Source organism: Bicyclus anynana, chromosome 18 (genome assembly GCF_947172395.1).
Source record: "Bicyclus anynana chromosome 18, ilBicAnyn1.1, whole genome shotgun sequence".
Classification (NCBI taxonomy): domain Eukaryota; kingdom Metazoa; phylum Arthropoda; class Insecta; order Lepidoptera; family Nymphalidae; genus Bicyclus; species Bicyclus anynana.
In genome coordinates, this window is record NC_069100.1 from 2974804 (window position 1) to 2993520 (window position 18717).

An 18717-nucleotide genomic window follows, 5' to 3' on the forward strand; every position below is an offset into this window, starting at 1 on the left:
TTGGTAAAACCTAATGCTTATTACGTTTTAAATTAAGATTTTGTTTGAAAATATAGTAACTTTGCGTACTATACAGGAAGAAAATTTTTTTAGTGCGGATATTTTTATATTTTGTACATAAACAAAATTTAATGATCACGTATTTTTTCTTTTTTTTTTTAACTCAAAAATAACAAAATTATCGTTAGCTAAAGTTATTTACTTTTGAACAGAATTTTAGGGTCACCCTATTGTGTGTTTATTTTATTTTCGTTTGATACCTAAAGGACGTCACCAGATCACTTTTAAGCTGAATATATCTTGTTTAGTACATTATTTTGTTATTTTAGAGACATTATTTTGTTATTTTAGAGACATAAATTAAAAAAAAAAATACATTAAATGTATCGAACTGTTTGTAGATTTATATTCTATTAATGATACAGAACCACGAAAAAAAATATCCGCACTAAAGACCGAATCACCCTGTATATAATATCAACAGTAAATAGTACGCAGACCCAAAATATAGTACAATACTATATTATACATATAATAGTACGGTTGGCAACCCTACAAATTGCTCCCCAAGTGGAAGACATTGTTAATTGCTTCATTATTAAAAGAAAATAAAATACCAATAGACTTCAGGATGGAAGCAATGTAACGGTAAAGACAATGACAATAATACCAGCAATTTTTATTAGATTAGAAAGTAGGATGCGATATATATGCGTATACCTAACACGTGCAATTTTTAGGACAATGTGGCTACCCTACCCCTACCCTACTCGTACCCTACACCTACTCCACCCTACCCCTACCCCTACCCATACCATACCCATAACGTACCTTACCCTACCCTGCCCCTACCCCGGCCCCACTCTGCCCCTATCTGCCGATACCCTGCCCATACCCTGCCCCTACCCTGCCCCTACCCTACCCCTACCCTACCTTTACCCTACCCCTATCCTTATCCCTACCCTGATGAACTTTCAGCCTACTAATATATGAGCTAATAAACCCAACTAAGTTTCAAATTAAAGTATCTATGAAACTCTCTTTTTTGTATGAAAGCTGATTTATGCGTGAGCATTCTTAGACATATTGATGAAAATCGGTTGAGCAGTTTAAAAGTTCTGGGAGTTGAAAGTGGGGAAGAATAACCGATTGTCTGCAAATATACTCGAGTGGGGTCTCAAATGAAAGCGCATTGAAAGAGAATATTGATGATTTGACCGAGAGTGTAATTAATAATTTCATGACCTTCAGAGGTTTTAAAAATTTTCAATTTCATGTTTTTTTTTTTTAGTGAGAAAGAATACAATAAGGAACTTAAGCTAACTTATTCTAATAACTATACAAATCATGCCCACGTGTAATGTTGGCAAGAATACTGGCTGCATTTCCGCGCTGGACAGCCAGGCTGATCCTTTTTTTTTTTTTATTCTTTACAAGTTAGCCCTTGACTACAATCTCACCTGATGGTAAGTGATGATGCAGTCTAAGATGGAAGCGGGCTAACTTGTTAGGAGGAGGATGAAAATTCACACCCCTTTCGGTTTCTACACGGCATCGTACCCTAACGCTAAATCGCTTGGCGGTACGTCTTTGCCGGTAGGGTGGTAACTACCCACGGCCGAAGCCTCCCACCAGCCAGACCTAGACAAATTAAGAAAATCGAACGAACCCAGGACCTCCGTCTTGTAAATCCAACGCGCATACCACTGCGCCACGGAGGCCGTCAAAAAAATGAGCCAAAAAATTTTTTGCGAAAACAATGAGCCAGCCCTTCTGTCACCAGTCGAGGCAACTAGCCGCGGTGAAAAGATTCGGTATTTTATGCCTCTGCGACTCCATGGCCCAAAGGTCTCACGGCAAAAGGAACAAATAGTAACTCTCTGTCAGAGAGTCATACTTGAGCCACTTACCGGTTTCAGCTTTTTCTGTTGCGGCTCCCGGTCTTGATTCTGTCTCCCTGCTATGACACGGTGCTAATGTGTCAACGCATGTAGCGTCCCACATTTTATGTTATGTAGTATAAATAAATCTATGGGTCTTGTTGAATATCAAAATCACTGTACCTAAAATTTGGGGTACTCCTAATGAAGCAATCACTTGAGTACTTTACGAGTAGGCACATAAGAGTATCGACCCGTGCCTAATGAGGTAAAGGTCAGGACGGGGAGGTCCTTTCGACCCCTTCCTAATGAGTGCCGACCTCAAAGCTCAAACAGCATCACAAGGTCCGTTCGACCACGGCTTTCAAATTCTGACAATAGTAGGTCCTTTGTGGTCATATCTATACACAGATATAGAGTATGTTCGTTCAGTTTTGGGATAAAATTCATAAGCGAATGGACTTTGGGGTCAGAAATGTTGTAGCTTCCTTCTAATATTATAAACGCGAAGGTGTTTGGATGTTTGTTTTGATGTTTGTTACTCTTTAACGCCGCTACTAGTGAAGCTACTAGTGAAACGATTTGGCTATAATTTGGAATGGAAATAGGTTTTACTTTGGATTAACACATAGGCTACTTTTTACCCCCGGAAAAATCTATGGTTTCCGAGGGATTTGTGAAAAACTACATTCCACGCGGACGAAGTCGCGGGCATCCGCTACTAACCTTATATGTATTGTTGGAAATGGTACTGGTCTGGTCTGGGTGGTCTGGGACGAATATGATGTCGGCACGAGCCAACGTGGCTTTCTGGTGGTGAAAGAACTTTCAAAGTTGGTTCAGTAGATCTACAGTTTACTTTCTACAATACCACAATTACCTCTATAAAATATAGCAACTATGCTACTTAGTAACAAAAGAAACAAAATTAAGTAGTAGAACTTCCCCAGATAATCTCTCTCACTCAATCTCTACTCAAAACTTTGACCTAATTTCGCCCATGTGCGTGTTCATAGACAATCTTCTCTGTGTCGGTACAAGTTTTAATGAAACTCGGTGTCGATGCTAGATTAGGTACGTGGTTAGGGCCAGCGATCGGGCGATCTCCGAGCGACGCTATTATGTGGATACGGAATTTAACGAACGTGGTTTTACGACGAAATCACGAACGATATTAGCATACGACCGCTACATCTACGTGGTTCTATGTAGACTCTACGTGACAAGTATTTTGTATAAATCCATAATTCTATAGATAGGTAACACAAAGTCTTTAAAAAAAGATAAATTGACGGCCGCGTGGCGCAGTGGGTAGTGACCCTACTTTCTGTCACGGCCGTGGGTTCGATTCCCACAACTGGAAAATATTTGTGTGATGAACATGGGTGTTTTCCAGTGTCTGTGTGTATTTATACATTATATAAGTATTTATATGTAGTATATAAGAATAAGAATAAGAATAAGAATAAGAATTGTTTTATTTGAATAAACTCGGTACATATAAATAGCAATGACGTCCTATATATAATTGTATATTAATATTATAATATCAACTATTTTAGCACCCATAACACAAGCTACTCTGTATGCTTACTTTGGGGCTAGATAGTGATGTGTATTGTTTAAGTATCTATATTATTTATTATATTTAAAGTCTTCGATCAGTGCGTGTTGCTAGTGATGACCTACGTATCCACTTGGTCGCTGGCTATGGGCCTTATTAGAAGGCTCAAAGTCACTCAGCGGGCGATGGAGCGAGCTACTCGTATGCTTGGAGTTTCTCTGCGTGATCGAATCAGGAATGAGGAGATCCGCAGACGAACTAAAGTCACTGACATAGCTCAGTGAGTCGCGAAGCTGAAGTGGCAATGGGCCGTGGGCGGGGGACATAGTTCGAAGAGCCGATAGACGTTGGGATCCCAATGTGCTGGAATGGCGAACACGCACCGGAAAACGCAAACTAATAACATTTACCTAGATAGTAGAGCGTAAGCTTGAAAACGGATTAGTTAATTTCGTTATATTTTCTAACAAAAATTCTCAGCGCCATCTCTTGGCCATCACAAAAATCACTACAATATAGTTGCAGCGCCATATCTTGGCCATACAAAAATTACTACAATTTAAGTACAGCGCCATCTCTGATACATGGCACAAACAAACACGGCCAAAAATAACATGGCGTTCTTAGTTTTCAGTAAGTTGATACTACTAATTCCAGTAGATGGCGTTCTTTCGTTACGTTATGAAGAACAGAAAAAAAAAATGTTTTGATTCAAAATCTTACCACACACACACACACACAGGCATTAATAATAGTTAAAGCTAATTTAGGAGATCCTTTCAGCAGTGATTTCACCAGACACTTACATTAATAGGCAGTTCTATTTATTTCTAGTTTCCAAATGCATACCACAGGTACAATAGGCATGAAAATAGCAATGCTAAAAACTTATAATTTAAAATTAAACAAAGCTTAATTCTTAAATGTATTTAAAATATCTCCATTATACCCTAATCCATAATATCTTTTATGGTGTCTTAGACCAATGTGTCCTCCGACCGGATGTATTCCCCTATATCTGCCTGGTGGAATGCAATGGTGGCTAGAGGATCGGCGTGTCTGCACTCTGTGGTGGAACGTGCGACTACGCCAAATCCTATGGGTATGTCTGACATGGTGTTTATTACCACGCCTTGGTGTTTAGGAACGTTTTCCGTTATCCTGCCGAGACCTGGAATGAATAAAGTTATGAAGGAATTAATGAAGAAGAAATACAGCATGTATTATTTATGTGTTGCAAAAATCAGCTCATGACTAAGGGCCCCACATGAGTTCTGAAATACCTAAAACCCTAGAAACTTTTTTCTTTATAATATTAGTATAGATAAAACAGTTTGTATACTATGCTTACCGCTCTTAATAACATGGTGTCCATACAAAAACTGTTGTTCTGCTGATGGCTTCACCCATATTTTGTATGGTGCGTATGGTGCTATATATGTCAAGGCTGTGATATGTAACCTGGAACACAAACCATTTATATGACTACAATATTGCAGCATATTATACTACTATGAGCAGGCCACATAGTTTGAAGAGCCGATGGACGTTGGGGTACCAAGGTGCTGGAATAGTGACCCTGCACCAGAAATCGCAGTGTTAGTTGACCCCCACTAGATGGACCAATTACATATAGTGGGTTGCAGGGAGCTGCTGGATGCTGGCAGCTCAAAATTGTTGTGCTTGGAAGTCCAGGCAAGAGGCCTATGTCCAGCAGTGGACGTCCATTATTAGCTAATAATAATGATGATGATACTACTATTTGCAGTAAAACCTCTTTGTAATCCTCAACAGCATCACAATTAAAGGTCAGTACCAGTTTGGCTAGAAAATCGTAGGAATCACATGACACTCTCGTTTTATTTATATTTATTTGCTGCAATCTAGAGTTTTATTGCATAATGTTGAATGCATTTTATTCAATACTACCTGACGCCGCGCGGTTTCACCCGCGTGGTTCCCGTTCCCGTAGGAATACGGGGATAATATATAGCCTATAGCCTTCCTCGATAAATGGGCTATCTATCACTGAAAGAATTTTTCTAATCGGACCAGTAGTTCCTGAGATTAGCGCGTTCAATCAAACAAACAAACAAACAAACTCTTCAGCTTTATAATATTAGTATAGATAGGCCTGTAAAAGTGCACAAGTGATGTGGAGGTTGAAAAAAAGTGTTTTAAGTGATTAAAACCAACCGCAGCATAAGACAATCTGAACTGACTGACTGCTAATGATGGTTGACAGACTATATTGGACCAATTTCGCCCTAATAGGGTAAATTATTTGTTATCAATGATTACTTGATGACTGGACAAATGCCATGTTGTGAAACAAAAAAAAAATTTATCAGTACTCAGTAGGCCTTAAATACTGATACGATAGGTACCTGAACTTGTTTGTCTTTGTAAACTTTCCGAAGCATGTCCCTGCAGAAATGAGGTGGTCAGGTTTGACGGTCTGGGCCAGCTGCAGTAACCTCTCCGATATGTAGTACACTCTGTCTTTTTTCTCCCTGAAGCAGTACGTGCCATCTGGTCTGTCTATTAGTAGTTTGACGTTCACACCAATACTGTAAAAGGGGTAAACAAAGATAACATATCATTAAATTCCTATTTTTTTTATATTCTCATTATTCCTGCAATCTGTAGTGAGACATTCAGCTGGACATTAAGATGTTTTAGGTGCAAAATCAAGTGTTTTGCCACATACATAATACTTAATTGTCTATTTCTAACATCTTGTGGTGCTCAAAATGATAATGATAAAAATTAGCTATCTGAATACCCATAACATAGGCTACTTTGAGGCTCATGCTTACTTTGAAACTAGATTGTGATGTGTGGATTGTGTAAGTATATTTATTTATTTATTATTTTTAAAACATAAGCTGGCAGTGGCAGTAATTGGTCTTGATTTGTAACATTATCTAGTATAACTTTTTATCATATCAAACTTTTTATATTTTATAGTACTACTAGCTGAAGCCGCGCGTTTCACCCGCGTGGTTCCCGTTCCCGTAGGAATACGGGGATAATATATAGCCTATAGCCTTCTTTGATAAATGGGCTATCTTACACTGAAAGAATTTTTCAAATCAGACCAGTAGTTCCTGAAATTAGCGTGTTCAACCAAACAAACTCTTTAGCTCTTATAATATTAGTATTGATTAACAAGCAACCAAAACCAGCAAGCATTTACTATTTTAGTGCAATTTTATATGAATAGTGGAGAGAAACCTATTTCCTCTTAAAAATTTGTGCCGAGATCACATTTGTCCTACCCTGAGTAATTAGTAATGCCACTGCGGGAAGAGCATTAAAAATGCGTTTTGTATGCATCCAAAGGAGGTAAGGCTCTTTGCATGAGGTACTGCATTGTCTGGAGTCCTATGGTAAAACAATGAAGAAAAACTAAAGCTAGATCAAAATTTCTAGCACACTTAGCAAAGAAATCTTGAAAAACCGACAGACGACGATACTCCAAACATTCATGCCTCTCACTTGAAATAAAAGTTTTGATTTTACAACTGTTACACATTAGGTACTTACTATTTTGTTAACTTTTCGAATAGTTTCCTCGTCCTATCTTCTGATAATACTTTCATTTTGTTCTATATATTAATTCTTATTTTACATTAACCGCGTCAAACTTAAAAACACGTGGAAATAGTTTTCAAATCAAAATTTCAAAACATAAAAAAATTGTAATACCGCAGCGACATTGACACTGACACTTGACAGTTGACAGTTTCACACACGTCATGTATGGGGTGTAAGCGCATTGCGAGACTCCAAAGCAAAGCTTCAAAGTGTACTTAGTTTATATTTTTTAATTTCTCAAGAAAGATACAGGAGAAAGCTTTTTTTATAATAAAATGAAGCTTTTTTATTTATGAATGTTTTAAATAACATAATATATTTCAGAAAATGTCAATGTTTTTGTTTGTTCCTATTTTTTATTAATGGTAATACTGAAAATCTTTTTTTTTTATCTGTGTAACTCGCTAAGAAGATGAATGAGGAAAATTAAAATCTCTTCAAGTCATTCCTGCTCATTTTCATTTCATTCATTCGTGATTCATTCACTTGTTATCGGACTTCGGTGGTGTACTGTGGTAAGTTATTTTTTGCAAATTAATTACGATAGTATTGAAAACTTTTACTTATTATTAAAAGAAAGTTTCTCGTAATAACAGTCATATACGTATTTATGAGGAGATTTCCTCAGAAACGTTAGTAACTCTTAACTTTTTCACATCTGTTCTAATGTATGACGGATGACCCTGACACAAGTGGTTAGTGGTCACGTGATAATAACAAAAATCGGCACTCACTGTTTGGAATAAAGTAAAAATATTTAATTTTAAAAACAAATAAACTTAAAACTGAAGTGATCTTGTCATTTATCTTTTAATATATTTTTATTAACGAAAACTAAAAATAATGACGTGAAATATTTTTTTAAATATTTTCAATGTACATAGCATAATTTACTTGCAATTTGCATAGTATTCCCAAAGTTTCTTACACGGTCATATCGTCCGTCAATTTTTTGTAAATTAAAATAAATTTATCTTTCCTTATTTTTAACCGACTTTAAAAAAGGAGGAGGTTTTTATCAGACTTCAAAAAAAGGAGGTTTTTAACCGCCTTCAAAAAAAGAGAAGGTTTTTCAATTTGACCACATACATATATATTTTATGTGTGTTCGCGCATAACTTCGTCGATAATGGACCAATTCTGATGATTCTTTTATTGTTACAAAGGAAAGTCCGAGGGTGTTACCATAATAAGGAAACCAGTGTCTGATAATGGGATCCTGGAGAAATCGAGGGGATCTATTAAAAATCATAGGGGCGGCCAATGCGTTTCTTAATTTTTTGATTAAGTATTTTAGTTCATTTTTTATATTTATCAAAGTATTTTACTTATGTGATTTTGAAGTCGAAAATTTAATAAAAAACTTATTAATTTTTTTATCTTGGACGATAAATTAAATAAATTAAAAAATTATAATAAAATATACTTACTTTAAGGAAATAATATACTTACTATAGACGTGTCAAGGAAATTTTTTTGTTGCGTTGAACCTTAGTCTGATCTAGAATTATTTGCATACCTAATTTTATCATAGAGAACTGCTTATTTTGTAAACTTGTAAGAATCGGTTTTAGTTTTTACTAATACGAGGAAATCTTTGTGACTATTATCTACCTTTACCAATAGAATATTTAATTTTATCATTAGGTGCCAGTGCCATATTAAGTCAGTTAAACTACATGACTTCATATTGTAGTCGTTACTCATTAAATTTTTGTTTTGATCAAAAGTTCTTCTAACTCAATATCTAAATGAGGCCGTTTTAAATATTCACACACTTAATGGACCAAAACTAAAAATACCTGCCTCGTACGAATCATTTTGATATGTATTTTTGGAGGTGTAAAGTCGGTATTCGAACGTATTGTTAATTTTATGTGCGTACGTATATTTACAGTGCAAGTATTCTGTATTTCGGGCGTAGTTACATTTCAACAAGTCTTAGCACATAAGCTATGATGGATTGCTTTGACGATATATCAACTATATAGGTGCGTACTAGCAAGTTCGTAAAAAATTGCCCAGCCAATGTTTAGTTCAGATATCATTTAAAAGTGAAGTATGGAACTCTCGAAATAACAAAGAATATAAATAATATACATAAATATATGTAATATATAGTTATTAATTATAATTTATAGTATACTTGCTGACGCCCGCGACTCAGTCCACAAGAAAATAGATAAAGTTTAATTGTAATATTCCATCAGGCAGAATTAACTTATATAAAGAAATATTTGCCATCATGCATATTTTTGTTATCTCCAAAGAAATAGGCAGTATCTTCAGCGGTTTGACATTTACCAACACTTTCACATATTTAATCAATTAATTTATAGACAATGCTTACAATTTATCCACCTTCCTCACGTCTTCTTCCTTCCTCTTGTATTTATTTATTGCAGAAAACCGCATGAAAACACGTTCAATGATCTTTATTCCGCTCAGTAAGCTTATTAACGCAAACAGACAGACAGGCGGGCCGTAGGAATTTATTTAAAAATATTAATAGAAATTAAACGTAGCACTTCTTTCAATTACTTCAAGGAAACAAACTTCAAACCCGTCACTTTCATGATAAAATACATGATAATTCCAAATTAGACTCTAACTGACTGTTAAGGAAAAGTAAAAATCCAAATGGGAAATCCTTCTTATTATTTACAGATAATTAATTATTCATCAGTCACTATTTACTTTCATACTAAGTACCTACTTCTGTTGAAACATTTATCACCGACAACACAACAATTAACTCCAAACTGAACTACAGCTTCTGCCAATATTTATTTATAGCTATAATCGAGATATTTTCTATAAAATCTTTCAGTATGTAAATGAGTTAACATGTTTTTGCCTATAAAAATTTACTTTGATAACCAACTCGTATCTAACGATACCATTCTTACGATAGATGGTGATTATTTCATATTATGAAAATTGTTTACGGATATTCACGTAAGTCGTCTGGAACTAAAAACATGTTGATTAGTTCTGCGAACCAGCATTTTATTTTATTTTAATTTAGACGCATAATTTAATCTATGCGTTTGATCTGTCTTCCAAGCTGTTCAAGATGAAGTCCTAGAAAATAAACATGAATGTGGACTAGCCCTTAGAGAAACAAAGCCTTCTTTAATGTTCTAAAAGCTCGTTAACTATGTCAGTCTACCGCACCCCAAACAACCATTACTATGGAAGACCTTAATTAAAAACCCTCTTACACCAATTAAACAACCTACACCAATTAAACGCCAAACCAATTTGTATTTAATTTAAACCTTTAGGTTTAGCAGTCTTAAAAAAGTTTTTCTTAACTTACCAGGTGCAGATGACTTAAAGATGACTTAATAATGCAAGGCTATGCAGTTCTTGAAACTACAAATGCTTTCAAGCATAAAAATCTATTGTCATTAGTTTTTGGTGACATTGTAAATATCTATTCTAAAAATACAACAGTAAGCGAGTCTCAAACGGCATACAGTACCTACTTACGAGTACAAAGCAAAGTGGACCAAATAATTCTCAACATAAAATATTTTTAATAACAAAAAAAATCAATTGATTTAAAAATCACAAAAATAAACTAAAAAGCGAAAAATAACATCATATGTGCTACCTTCTGATCACTTCGAAGGCGGTGCCAAGCTAGTGACGTATTAATTAAAGCCTTTTCTGAAGAACTGTCTTTAAATCTTAAAACTTTATCATTTAATCGGCTTGAGTTAATGCATTACTGTGTTGGCACCGCCTTAAAAGTGATCAGAAAAGGAAAAGTAAAAAAGCACAATAGCACATACTATGTTATTTTGCGCTTTTTAGTTTATTTTTGTGATTTTTGCATAATCAAGTTATAGGCCTACATAGTAAAATGCACGATTTTTAAATAATATACACACATTTCAATAAATATTAACATTATTGTGATTTTTTTGGTGATTTTGAATTATTATAAAGAAAGGAAGTTTCGTCGTTTATTTTTTTTCTATAAAGTACCAATTTACCAACTTAACGGAACAATAAAAAGTCGTATATTATTTAGTGAAGTGGAACACGCAATTGCGTGAAAAGTAGATACCTACCACAGCCTTAGCCCGTATGTATGAGTACATTGTAAATGTTTGTGTCACCTACCTTAAGGTCATGACAGGCCCATGGGAGTGGTGCTAAATTAATCAATTTACTATAATTAGGCACTCCTTGTTTACAAGCCATTATTTGCACGCCCAATAAATTTTGCCCTGAATTCAATTTTGCAATTTTCATGAAACGTCCTAAAGTCAAAGTCAAAATTCATTAATTTCAAATAGGCTTAGTTTACAAGCTCTTTCGAAACGTCAGGTAATAATATTAAACTTAAGATAATGGTGATAATAATTATTCGAAAACTTAAAAATAAAGTTAGTAGTAGGTAAAAATTTGCAAACCCAATAATAATTGAAATAAATAAACGTGCTGTATTGTAATGTATGTATATGTAAATTTTAAAAATTTTGGAGTCTTCATACATAGTAGTGACGTTTATAGATTATGTTTTCCGTCGTCTCTACAATGGTGTTCTAAACAGTTGTTCGCAGAAATACTAATATACTCGGTATTCTTAAAATATACCATAAGACGTAGAAATGAATTTCCATTTCCTCCATCTGTGTGGCTGGTTTCCAACAAGCATCCAAATCATTAACCCTTTTCGTCTCACGCAACTCACGCAAATTATAAACTGTCTGCTACGGTTTTTCCACGTTTTGGTATACAGCAGCTTATAAACATTTACCTCGATGACCGGCAACGCATTTACAGTGCCTCGGCCTGTAGCCATATGGCACATCGACTCTCTTTCTACAAACGCTAACGCTTCGAAAATTGAAAAAATGTATAGGAATGACATTGAAAAATAACATCATATGTCAGGCCACGTGATTAAGTTGTCGATCGGATCAATCATTTCCATACATTTTGTTAGTTTTCGAAGCGTTCGCGTTTATAGAAAGAGAATCGATGTGCCACTTGGCTAAGGCCCATGGTGTTGCTGATATTTTTAGATAACGGTAATCGGCGTCTTTTAACATCGACCACATAAACACATCATAGGCTTAACATATTGAGCACGATTTACTAACAATAAAAAATAATATTTCGCCACGTCGGAAGTGCTGATTGTTAGACTACATTACACATATTGTAAACATTATGGAGAGTTTATAGGTACGTGCAGGCAGGTCCATACGCAGTTGTATAGTACGCGCGTTAACAACTGAGTCTTAGGGCCATAAATCATTTCTCTATATCTATCTCGCTTGCACTTATGGGTCTTATGGAGCCGTCTATAGTATGCGCGTTATCATCTGAGTCGTCCGGTCATAAAAGTCAAAAAAGATAGGAATGTGCAGCGCGCCTACCTGCGCACCCTAATTATCGATAAACGGCTACCTGCGCACGTGCTAATGATGAGTCAATAATGATTTGGACGATTCTGATCACGAGAAGACTGGGCCAAATGTGTTAGGCATGCCGAAGAACTTCAAAACAAAGATTTACAAAAAGCTCTAATTAGAGATCACGCGCCGCTTATAATAAATTTGGCAGAAGACGAAGATTCTGATGATGAAGACTCAGATGAAGATTAATTTTATTTAGTTAATAATTATATAATATGAAATATGTATTATATTAAATCAAATATTGTTAATTTTTTTAATTTTGTGAACAAGATACGATAATAAACTTTACTTATCGATAATGTGTCTTTCATTGTTACACCCTTCACTAGACGGCTCCATAAGACCCATAAGTGCAAGCGAGATAGATATAGAGAAATGATTTATGGCCCTAAGACTCAGTTGTTAACGATAGTAGTATAGTGAAGGGTGTAACAATGAAAGACATATTATCGATAAGTAAAGTTTATTATCGTATCTTGTTCACAAAATTAAAAAAATTAACAATATTTGATTTAATATAATACATATTTCATATTATATAATTATTAACTAAATAAAATTAATCTTCATCTGAGTCTTCATCATCAGAATCTTCGTCTTCTGCCAAATTTATTATAAGCGGCGCGTGATCTCTAATTAGAGCTTTTTGTAAATCTTTGTTTTGAAGTTCTTCGGCATGCCTAACACATTTGGCCCAGTCTTCTCGTGTGACATTTTCTATGGCTCGGTGGAGGTGATTTTCGACATCTGCTATCTTGAAGGTATTATTATTCTTCGCAACTTCTCCCTTTACTTGTGCCCAAATTAATTCTATTGGGTTATATTGACAGTGATATGGAGGGAGCCTTATTACTTCATGACCTCGTTCATTTGCCAGATGGTCTAAAGCGTAGACCTTCTGCGGGTTACTGGCTTTTACTTTTCTTATTAATTCTTCAATAATTTCGTTGCTGGAATATGGAATCTTTTTCTTTGTCAACCATTCTTGAATTTCAGCTTTCCTCGTGTTTCTTGTGGGTATCTTTTCCAACTGTATCGAATGATAGCTTGCGTTATCGACAATTATAACTGAGGGCTCTTCAAGTAGATTCAGGAATTCGGAAAACCATGCCATATATGTTTCGCCATCCATTTCTGTGTGGTAATCAGCATCCTTTGATTTCACCGCTTTAAATATTAGCTTCGCATCTGGAACGAAGCCAGTCCTTGCAGAACCCGCATGGCAAACTATTAATCTTTGGCCTTTTCCCACAGGCTGATTCTTGAAACCTCCTTCATCGTTGCTTCCAAGCCACATCCTCTTTCTTGCATGGTTTTGATTAATCCATGTTTCGTCTAGATAGAAACGTGGTCGCTGATCGTTAGTTCTTCTAAGTAAATCCAATTTCCTTAAAAAGTCCATTCTAGCACAAACAATATCAGTTCTTTCCATTAAATATTTACGTCCTTCGCTATTTTTCTTATACTGGAACCCAACCTCCTTCAGTAGTATTCTCATTGAAGTGTTGCCGCATTTAAAATCGGGTAATTGTTCACGGAATTTTTCTAAAATTTTCGCCACGGATGGATACTCTCCATTCTCATAAAATGAAGCTACAGTTCGCTTCAACACACTTTTATCAAAATCGTCAATATTAGTGACGGTTTGTGGTTTCTTAAAATTTGTTCTTGGTATACAGGTACTGCCTGATTGTGATACTTCCGTCTTGATTCGGTCCACTGTCGCTCTGCTCACACCACAAACAAATGCGGCCATTTCACGTGGTTTGTTGAAATTTAGAGAAGCCACTTTATTCGGATCACTTTTCAATTCATTGAGAAACAGGAATACGTTGTGAATCAGTGTTCGAGCTTGAGGGCTAATATCGCCATGTAATTTCTTCAGATCAACGTTAGAAAATAAAGTATCCATAGTGCGCAACGAGTAACACATGAATGTATTTATTTAATTGCAGTAAACACATTTATAGCAAAAAAAATACGCAATGCAATTACATTAGAAACCGACCAATCAGAATCGTCCAAATCATTATTGACTCATCATTAGCACGTGCGCAGGTAGCCGTTTATCGATAATTAGGGTGCGCAGGTAGGCGCGCTGCACATTCCTATCTTTTTTGACTTTTATGACCGGACGACTCAGATGATAACGCGCATACTATAGCAAGTCGTGTGTAATTTCTCAAGATACAAACATGCTGGCAAAGTTAAAATCTCGAGTAAGTACGTGCTTGTTTGTTTGCATTTAATAGGTTTTGAAACTACTGGACTGATTTCAAAAACCGGATAATATTTCACCAATGAAAAGCTACATTATCAAGGAGTAACATAGGCTATATTTTATCACCGTATTTTTCGAAAAATTGAACTACGTTGGTAAAATCACGAGATTCTGCTAGTCTTGAATAATGTTGTATAAATATTTATTCCCTAACTTCTCTTCTTTTCTCTAACTCACAATCTCTTCACGAATTAATTCCACAATGAATTAACTTATGAATATTTTTAAAGTCCATTTACCAATATGAATATTTTTAAAGTCAATTTACCAATTAATTGTATACATTACACAATTACTCGATTTTATTATCCTCCTAGATTATTTTCGAGTAGAGCACAGGATACCATGATGTTGCAACACATTAACTCGATTTAAAGTTTACGATTCAGTACAAACTTTGGCTACGTTTCAATATAATCTACTGAATTGAATGAGACCATCACACATTCGTTAACAATAACATTTACATATGCAAGACTCACTGAATCGTTGGTTTAGCTATAGTATGCGCGTTATCATCTGAGTCGTCCGGTCATAAAAGTCAAAAAAGATAGGAATGTGCAGCGCGCCTACCTGCGCACCCTAATTATCGATAAACGGCTACCTGCGCACGTGCTAATGATGAGTCAATAATGATTTGGACGATTCTGATTGGTCGGTTTCTAATGTAATTGCATTGCGTATTTTTTTTGCTATAAATGTGTTTACTGCAATTAAATAAATACATTCATGTGTTACTCGTTGCGCACTATGGATACTTTATTTTCTAACGTTGATCTGAAGAAATTACATGGCGATATTAGCCCTCAAGCTCGAACACTGATTCACAACGTATTCCTGTTTCTCAATGAATTGAAAAGTGATCCGAATAAAGTGGCTTCTCTAAATTTCAACAAACCACGTGAAATGGCCGCATTTGTTTGTGGTGTGAGCAGAGCGACAGTGGACCGAATCAAGACGGAAGTATCACAATCAGGCAGTACCTGTATACCAAGAACAAATTTTAAGAAACCACAAACCGTCACTAATATTGACGATTTTGATAAAAGTGTGTTGAAGCGAACTGTAGCTTCATTTTATGAGAATGGAGAGTATCCATCCGTGGCGAAAATTTTAGAAAAATTCCGTGAACAATTACCCGATTTTAAATGCGGCAACACTTCAATGAGAATACTACTGAAGGAGGTTGGGTTCCAGTATAAGAAAAATAGCGAAGGACGTAAATATTTAATGGAAAGAACTGATATTGTTTGTGCTAGCATGGACTTTTTAAGGAAATTGGATTTACTTAGAAGAACTAACGATCAGCGACCACGTTTCTATCTAGACGAAACATGGATTAATCAAAACCATGCAAGAAAGAGGATGTGGCTTGGAAGCAACGATGAAGGAGGTTTCAAGAATCAGCCTGTGGGAAAAGGCCAAAGATTAATAGTTTGCCATGCGGGTTCTGCAAGGACTGGCTTCGTTCCAGATGCGAAGCTAATATTTAAAGCGGTGAAATCAAAGGATGCTGATTACCACACAGAAATGGATGGCGAAACATATATGGCATGGTTTTCCGAATTCCTGAATCTACTTGAAGAGCCCTCAGTTATAATTGTCGATAACGCAAGCTATCATTCGATACAGTTGGAAAAGATACCCACAAGAAACACGAGGAAAGCTGAAATTCAAGAATGGTTGACAAAGAAAAAGATTCCATATTCCAGCAACGAAATTATTGAAGAATTAATAAGAAAAGTAAAAGCCAGTAACCCGCAGAAGGTCTACGCTTTAGACCATCTGGCAAATGAACGAGGTCATGAAGTAATAAGGCTCCCTCCATATCACTGTCAATATAACCCAATAGAATTAATTTGGGCACAAGTAAAGGGAGAAGTTGCGAAGAATAATAATACCTTCAAGATAGCAGATGTCGAAAATCACCTCCACCGAGCCATAGAAAATGTCACACGAGAAGACTGGGCCAAATGTGTTAGGCATGCCGAAGAACTTCAAAACAAAGATTTACAAAAAGCTCTAATTAGAGATCACGCGCCGCTTATAATAAATTTGGCAGAAGACGAAGATTCTGATGATGAAGACTCAGATGAAGATTAATTTTATTTAGTTAATAATTATATAATATGAAATATGTATTATATTAAATCAAATATTGTTAATTTTTTTAATTTTGTGAACAAGATACGATAATAAACTTTACTTATCGATAATATGTCTTTCATTGTTACACCCTTCACTATAGTATGCGCGTTATCATCTGAGTCGTCCGGTCATAAAAGTCAAAAAAGATAGGAATGTGCAGCGCGCCTACCTGCGCACCCTAATTATCGATAAACGGCTACCTGCGCACGTGCTAATGATGAGTCAATAATGATTTGGACGATTCTGATTGGTCGGTTTCTAATGTAATTGCATTGCGTATTTTTTTTGCTATAAATGTGTTTACTGCAATTAAATAAATACATTCATGTGTTACTCGTTGCGCACTATGGATACTTTATTTTCTAACGTTGATCTGAAGAAATTACATGGCGATATTAGCCCTCAAGCTCGAACACTGATTCACAACGTATTCCTGTTTCTCAATGAATTGAAAAGTGATCCGAATAAAGTGGCTTCTCTAAATTTCAACAAACCACGTGAAATGGCCGCATTTGTTTGTGGTGTGAGCAGAGCGACAGTGGACCGAATCAAGACGGAAGTATCACAATCAGGCAGTACCTGTATACCAAGAACAAATTTTAAGAAACCACAAACCGTCACTAATAATTAGAGATCACGCGCCGCTTATAATAAATTTGGCAGAAGACGAAGATTCTGATGATGAAGACTCAGATGAAGATTAATTTTATTTAGTTAATAATTATATAATATGAAATATGTATTATATTAAATCAAATATTGTTAATTTTTTTAATTTTGTGAACAAGATACGATAATAAACTTTACTTATCGATAATATGTCTTTCATTGTTACACCCTTCACTAGACGGCTCCATAAGACCCATAAGTGCAAGCGAGATAGATATAGAGAAATGATTTATGGCCCTAAGACTCAGTTGTTAACGCGCGTACTATAGACGGCTCCATAAGACCCATAAGTGCAAGCGAGATAGATATAGAGAAATGATTTATGGCCCTAAGACTCAGTTGTTAACGCGCGTACTATAGCTATCTATCTATTTTACTGAGAATCATGAGATCTTGTGTGGTTGAAACCCAAATACGTTATTCGCGTCAAATGTTTTATTTTGTTTTTCTGACAGGAGCTCTTCACTCTTTCTCCACAGTCTGTCGTTACGAAGGTGGCTTAACATGATACAAAAAAATAAAGTCCTTTTCTAAGGATTAAACTAGAGAACGTAACAAAGAAACTGACCAAACAGATTTCACATTTATAATGTTACAATGTTTTAATGACTTCAAGTTGAAAAACTGTTTTGAAACCGGTTAAGTACACTAATTATGAATAACTTTACTATTTATCAAGACTTATCAAAAGTAAAATATCGACAATCGTTACGGCATTTACCGCTATAACTACGTTTTCTAATAATGACTCACATTGATTGAATGCGAAATGCATACAAAGATTTGACCTTCAACAGTCAGTTTACCTGTTTCCCCTAATCAAGAGCCAAGACGCACTGAGATAAGATCGCAATCGGGAACTAATGTAATTGCATGAAGCAGAATGTTATGAATAATATGCGTAACAATAGCATTAAGCAAAGCATCTATTTATGTAAAGCTACCATCAAAGTGCATTTTCAAATTCATGGTATACTTGGGATTCTGATCGATTATGGGTCTTTATATTTTTAATCCAATGATAATAATAAATAATAAATGCCTCTATTCAGAGTTCATCTGATTGTACCCTAGGACAAAGGCCTCTTCCAAACTTTTCCACAATTCTCGATCCTTTGCAGATTTTGCACAGTT

The 18717-nt window shown here is 35.4% G+C and overlaps 2 protein-coding genes across 4 annotated transcripts in view; one reads left to right on the plus strand and one right to left on the minus strand.

Annotated features, from left to right (window-relative positions):
* Nucleotides 1-4356: 4356 nt before the first annotated feature.
* LOC112051207 (60S ribosome subunit biogenesis protein NIP7 homolog) lies at nt 4357-7153 on the minus strand. The gene is made up of 4 exons (XM_024089746.2): nt 6994-7153; nt 5832-6014; nt 4796-4905; nt 4357-4615 (listed from the first exon to the last, which is right to left on the minus strand). The coding sequence occupies exons 1-4, from the start codon at nt 7047-7049 to the stop codon at nt 4422-4424; spliced, it is 543 nt and encodes a 180-aa protein (XP_023945514.1). The 5' UTR covers nt 7050-7153; the 3' UTR covers nt 4357-4421.
* Nucleotides 7154-7439: 286 nt separating this feature from the next.
* LOC112051191 (calpain-B) overlaps nt 7440-18717 on the plus strand; it is a 49724-nt gene continuing 38446 nt past the window's right edge. For 2 of the 3 annotated variants that reach the window (XM_052886769.1, XM_052886772.1), the window contains exon 1: nt 7440-7559. The gene's annotated coding sequence lies outside the window, so the exon portion shown is untranslated. The remainder of the gene's footprint in view (nt 7560-18717) is intronic. The other variant, XM_052886770.1, reaches the window with a different exon arrangement.

Bases quoted from the DNA above. Each gene is read 5' to 3' on its own strand.
- LOC112051207 (XM_024089746.2), bottom strand. From the start codon at position 7,049: ATGAAAGTATTATCAGAAGATAGGACGAGGAAACTATTCGAAAAGTTA. The intron at 4,906-5,831 runs GTACCTATCGTA...TTTGTGTTCCAG, and splicing joins ACAAAGACAAACAAGTTCAG to GTTACATATCACAGCCTTGA. The intron at 4,616-4,795 runs GTAAGCATAGTA...TATTCATTCCAG, and splicing joins ACACCATGTTATTAAGAGCG to GTCTCGGCAGGATAACGGAA.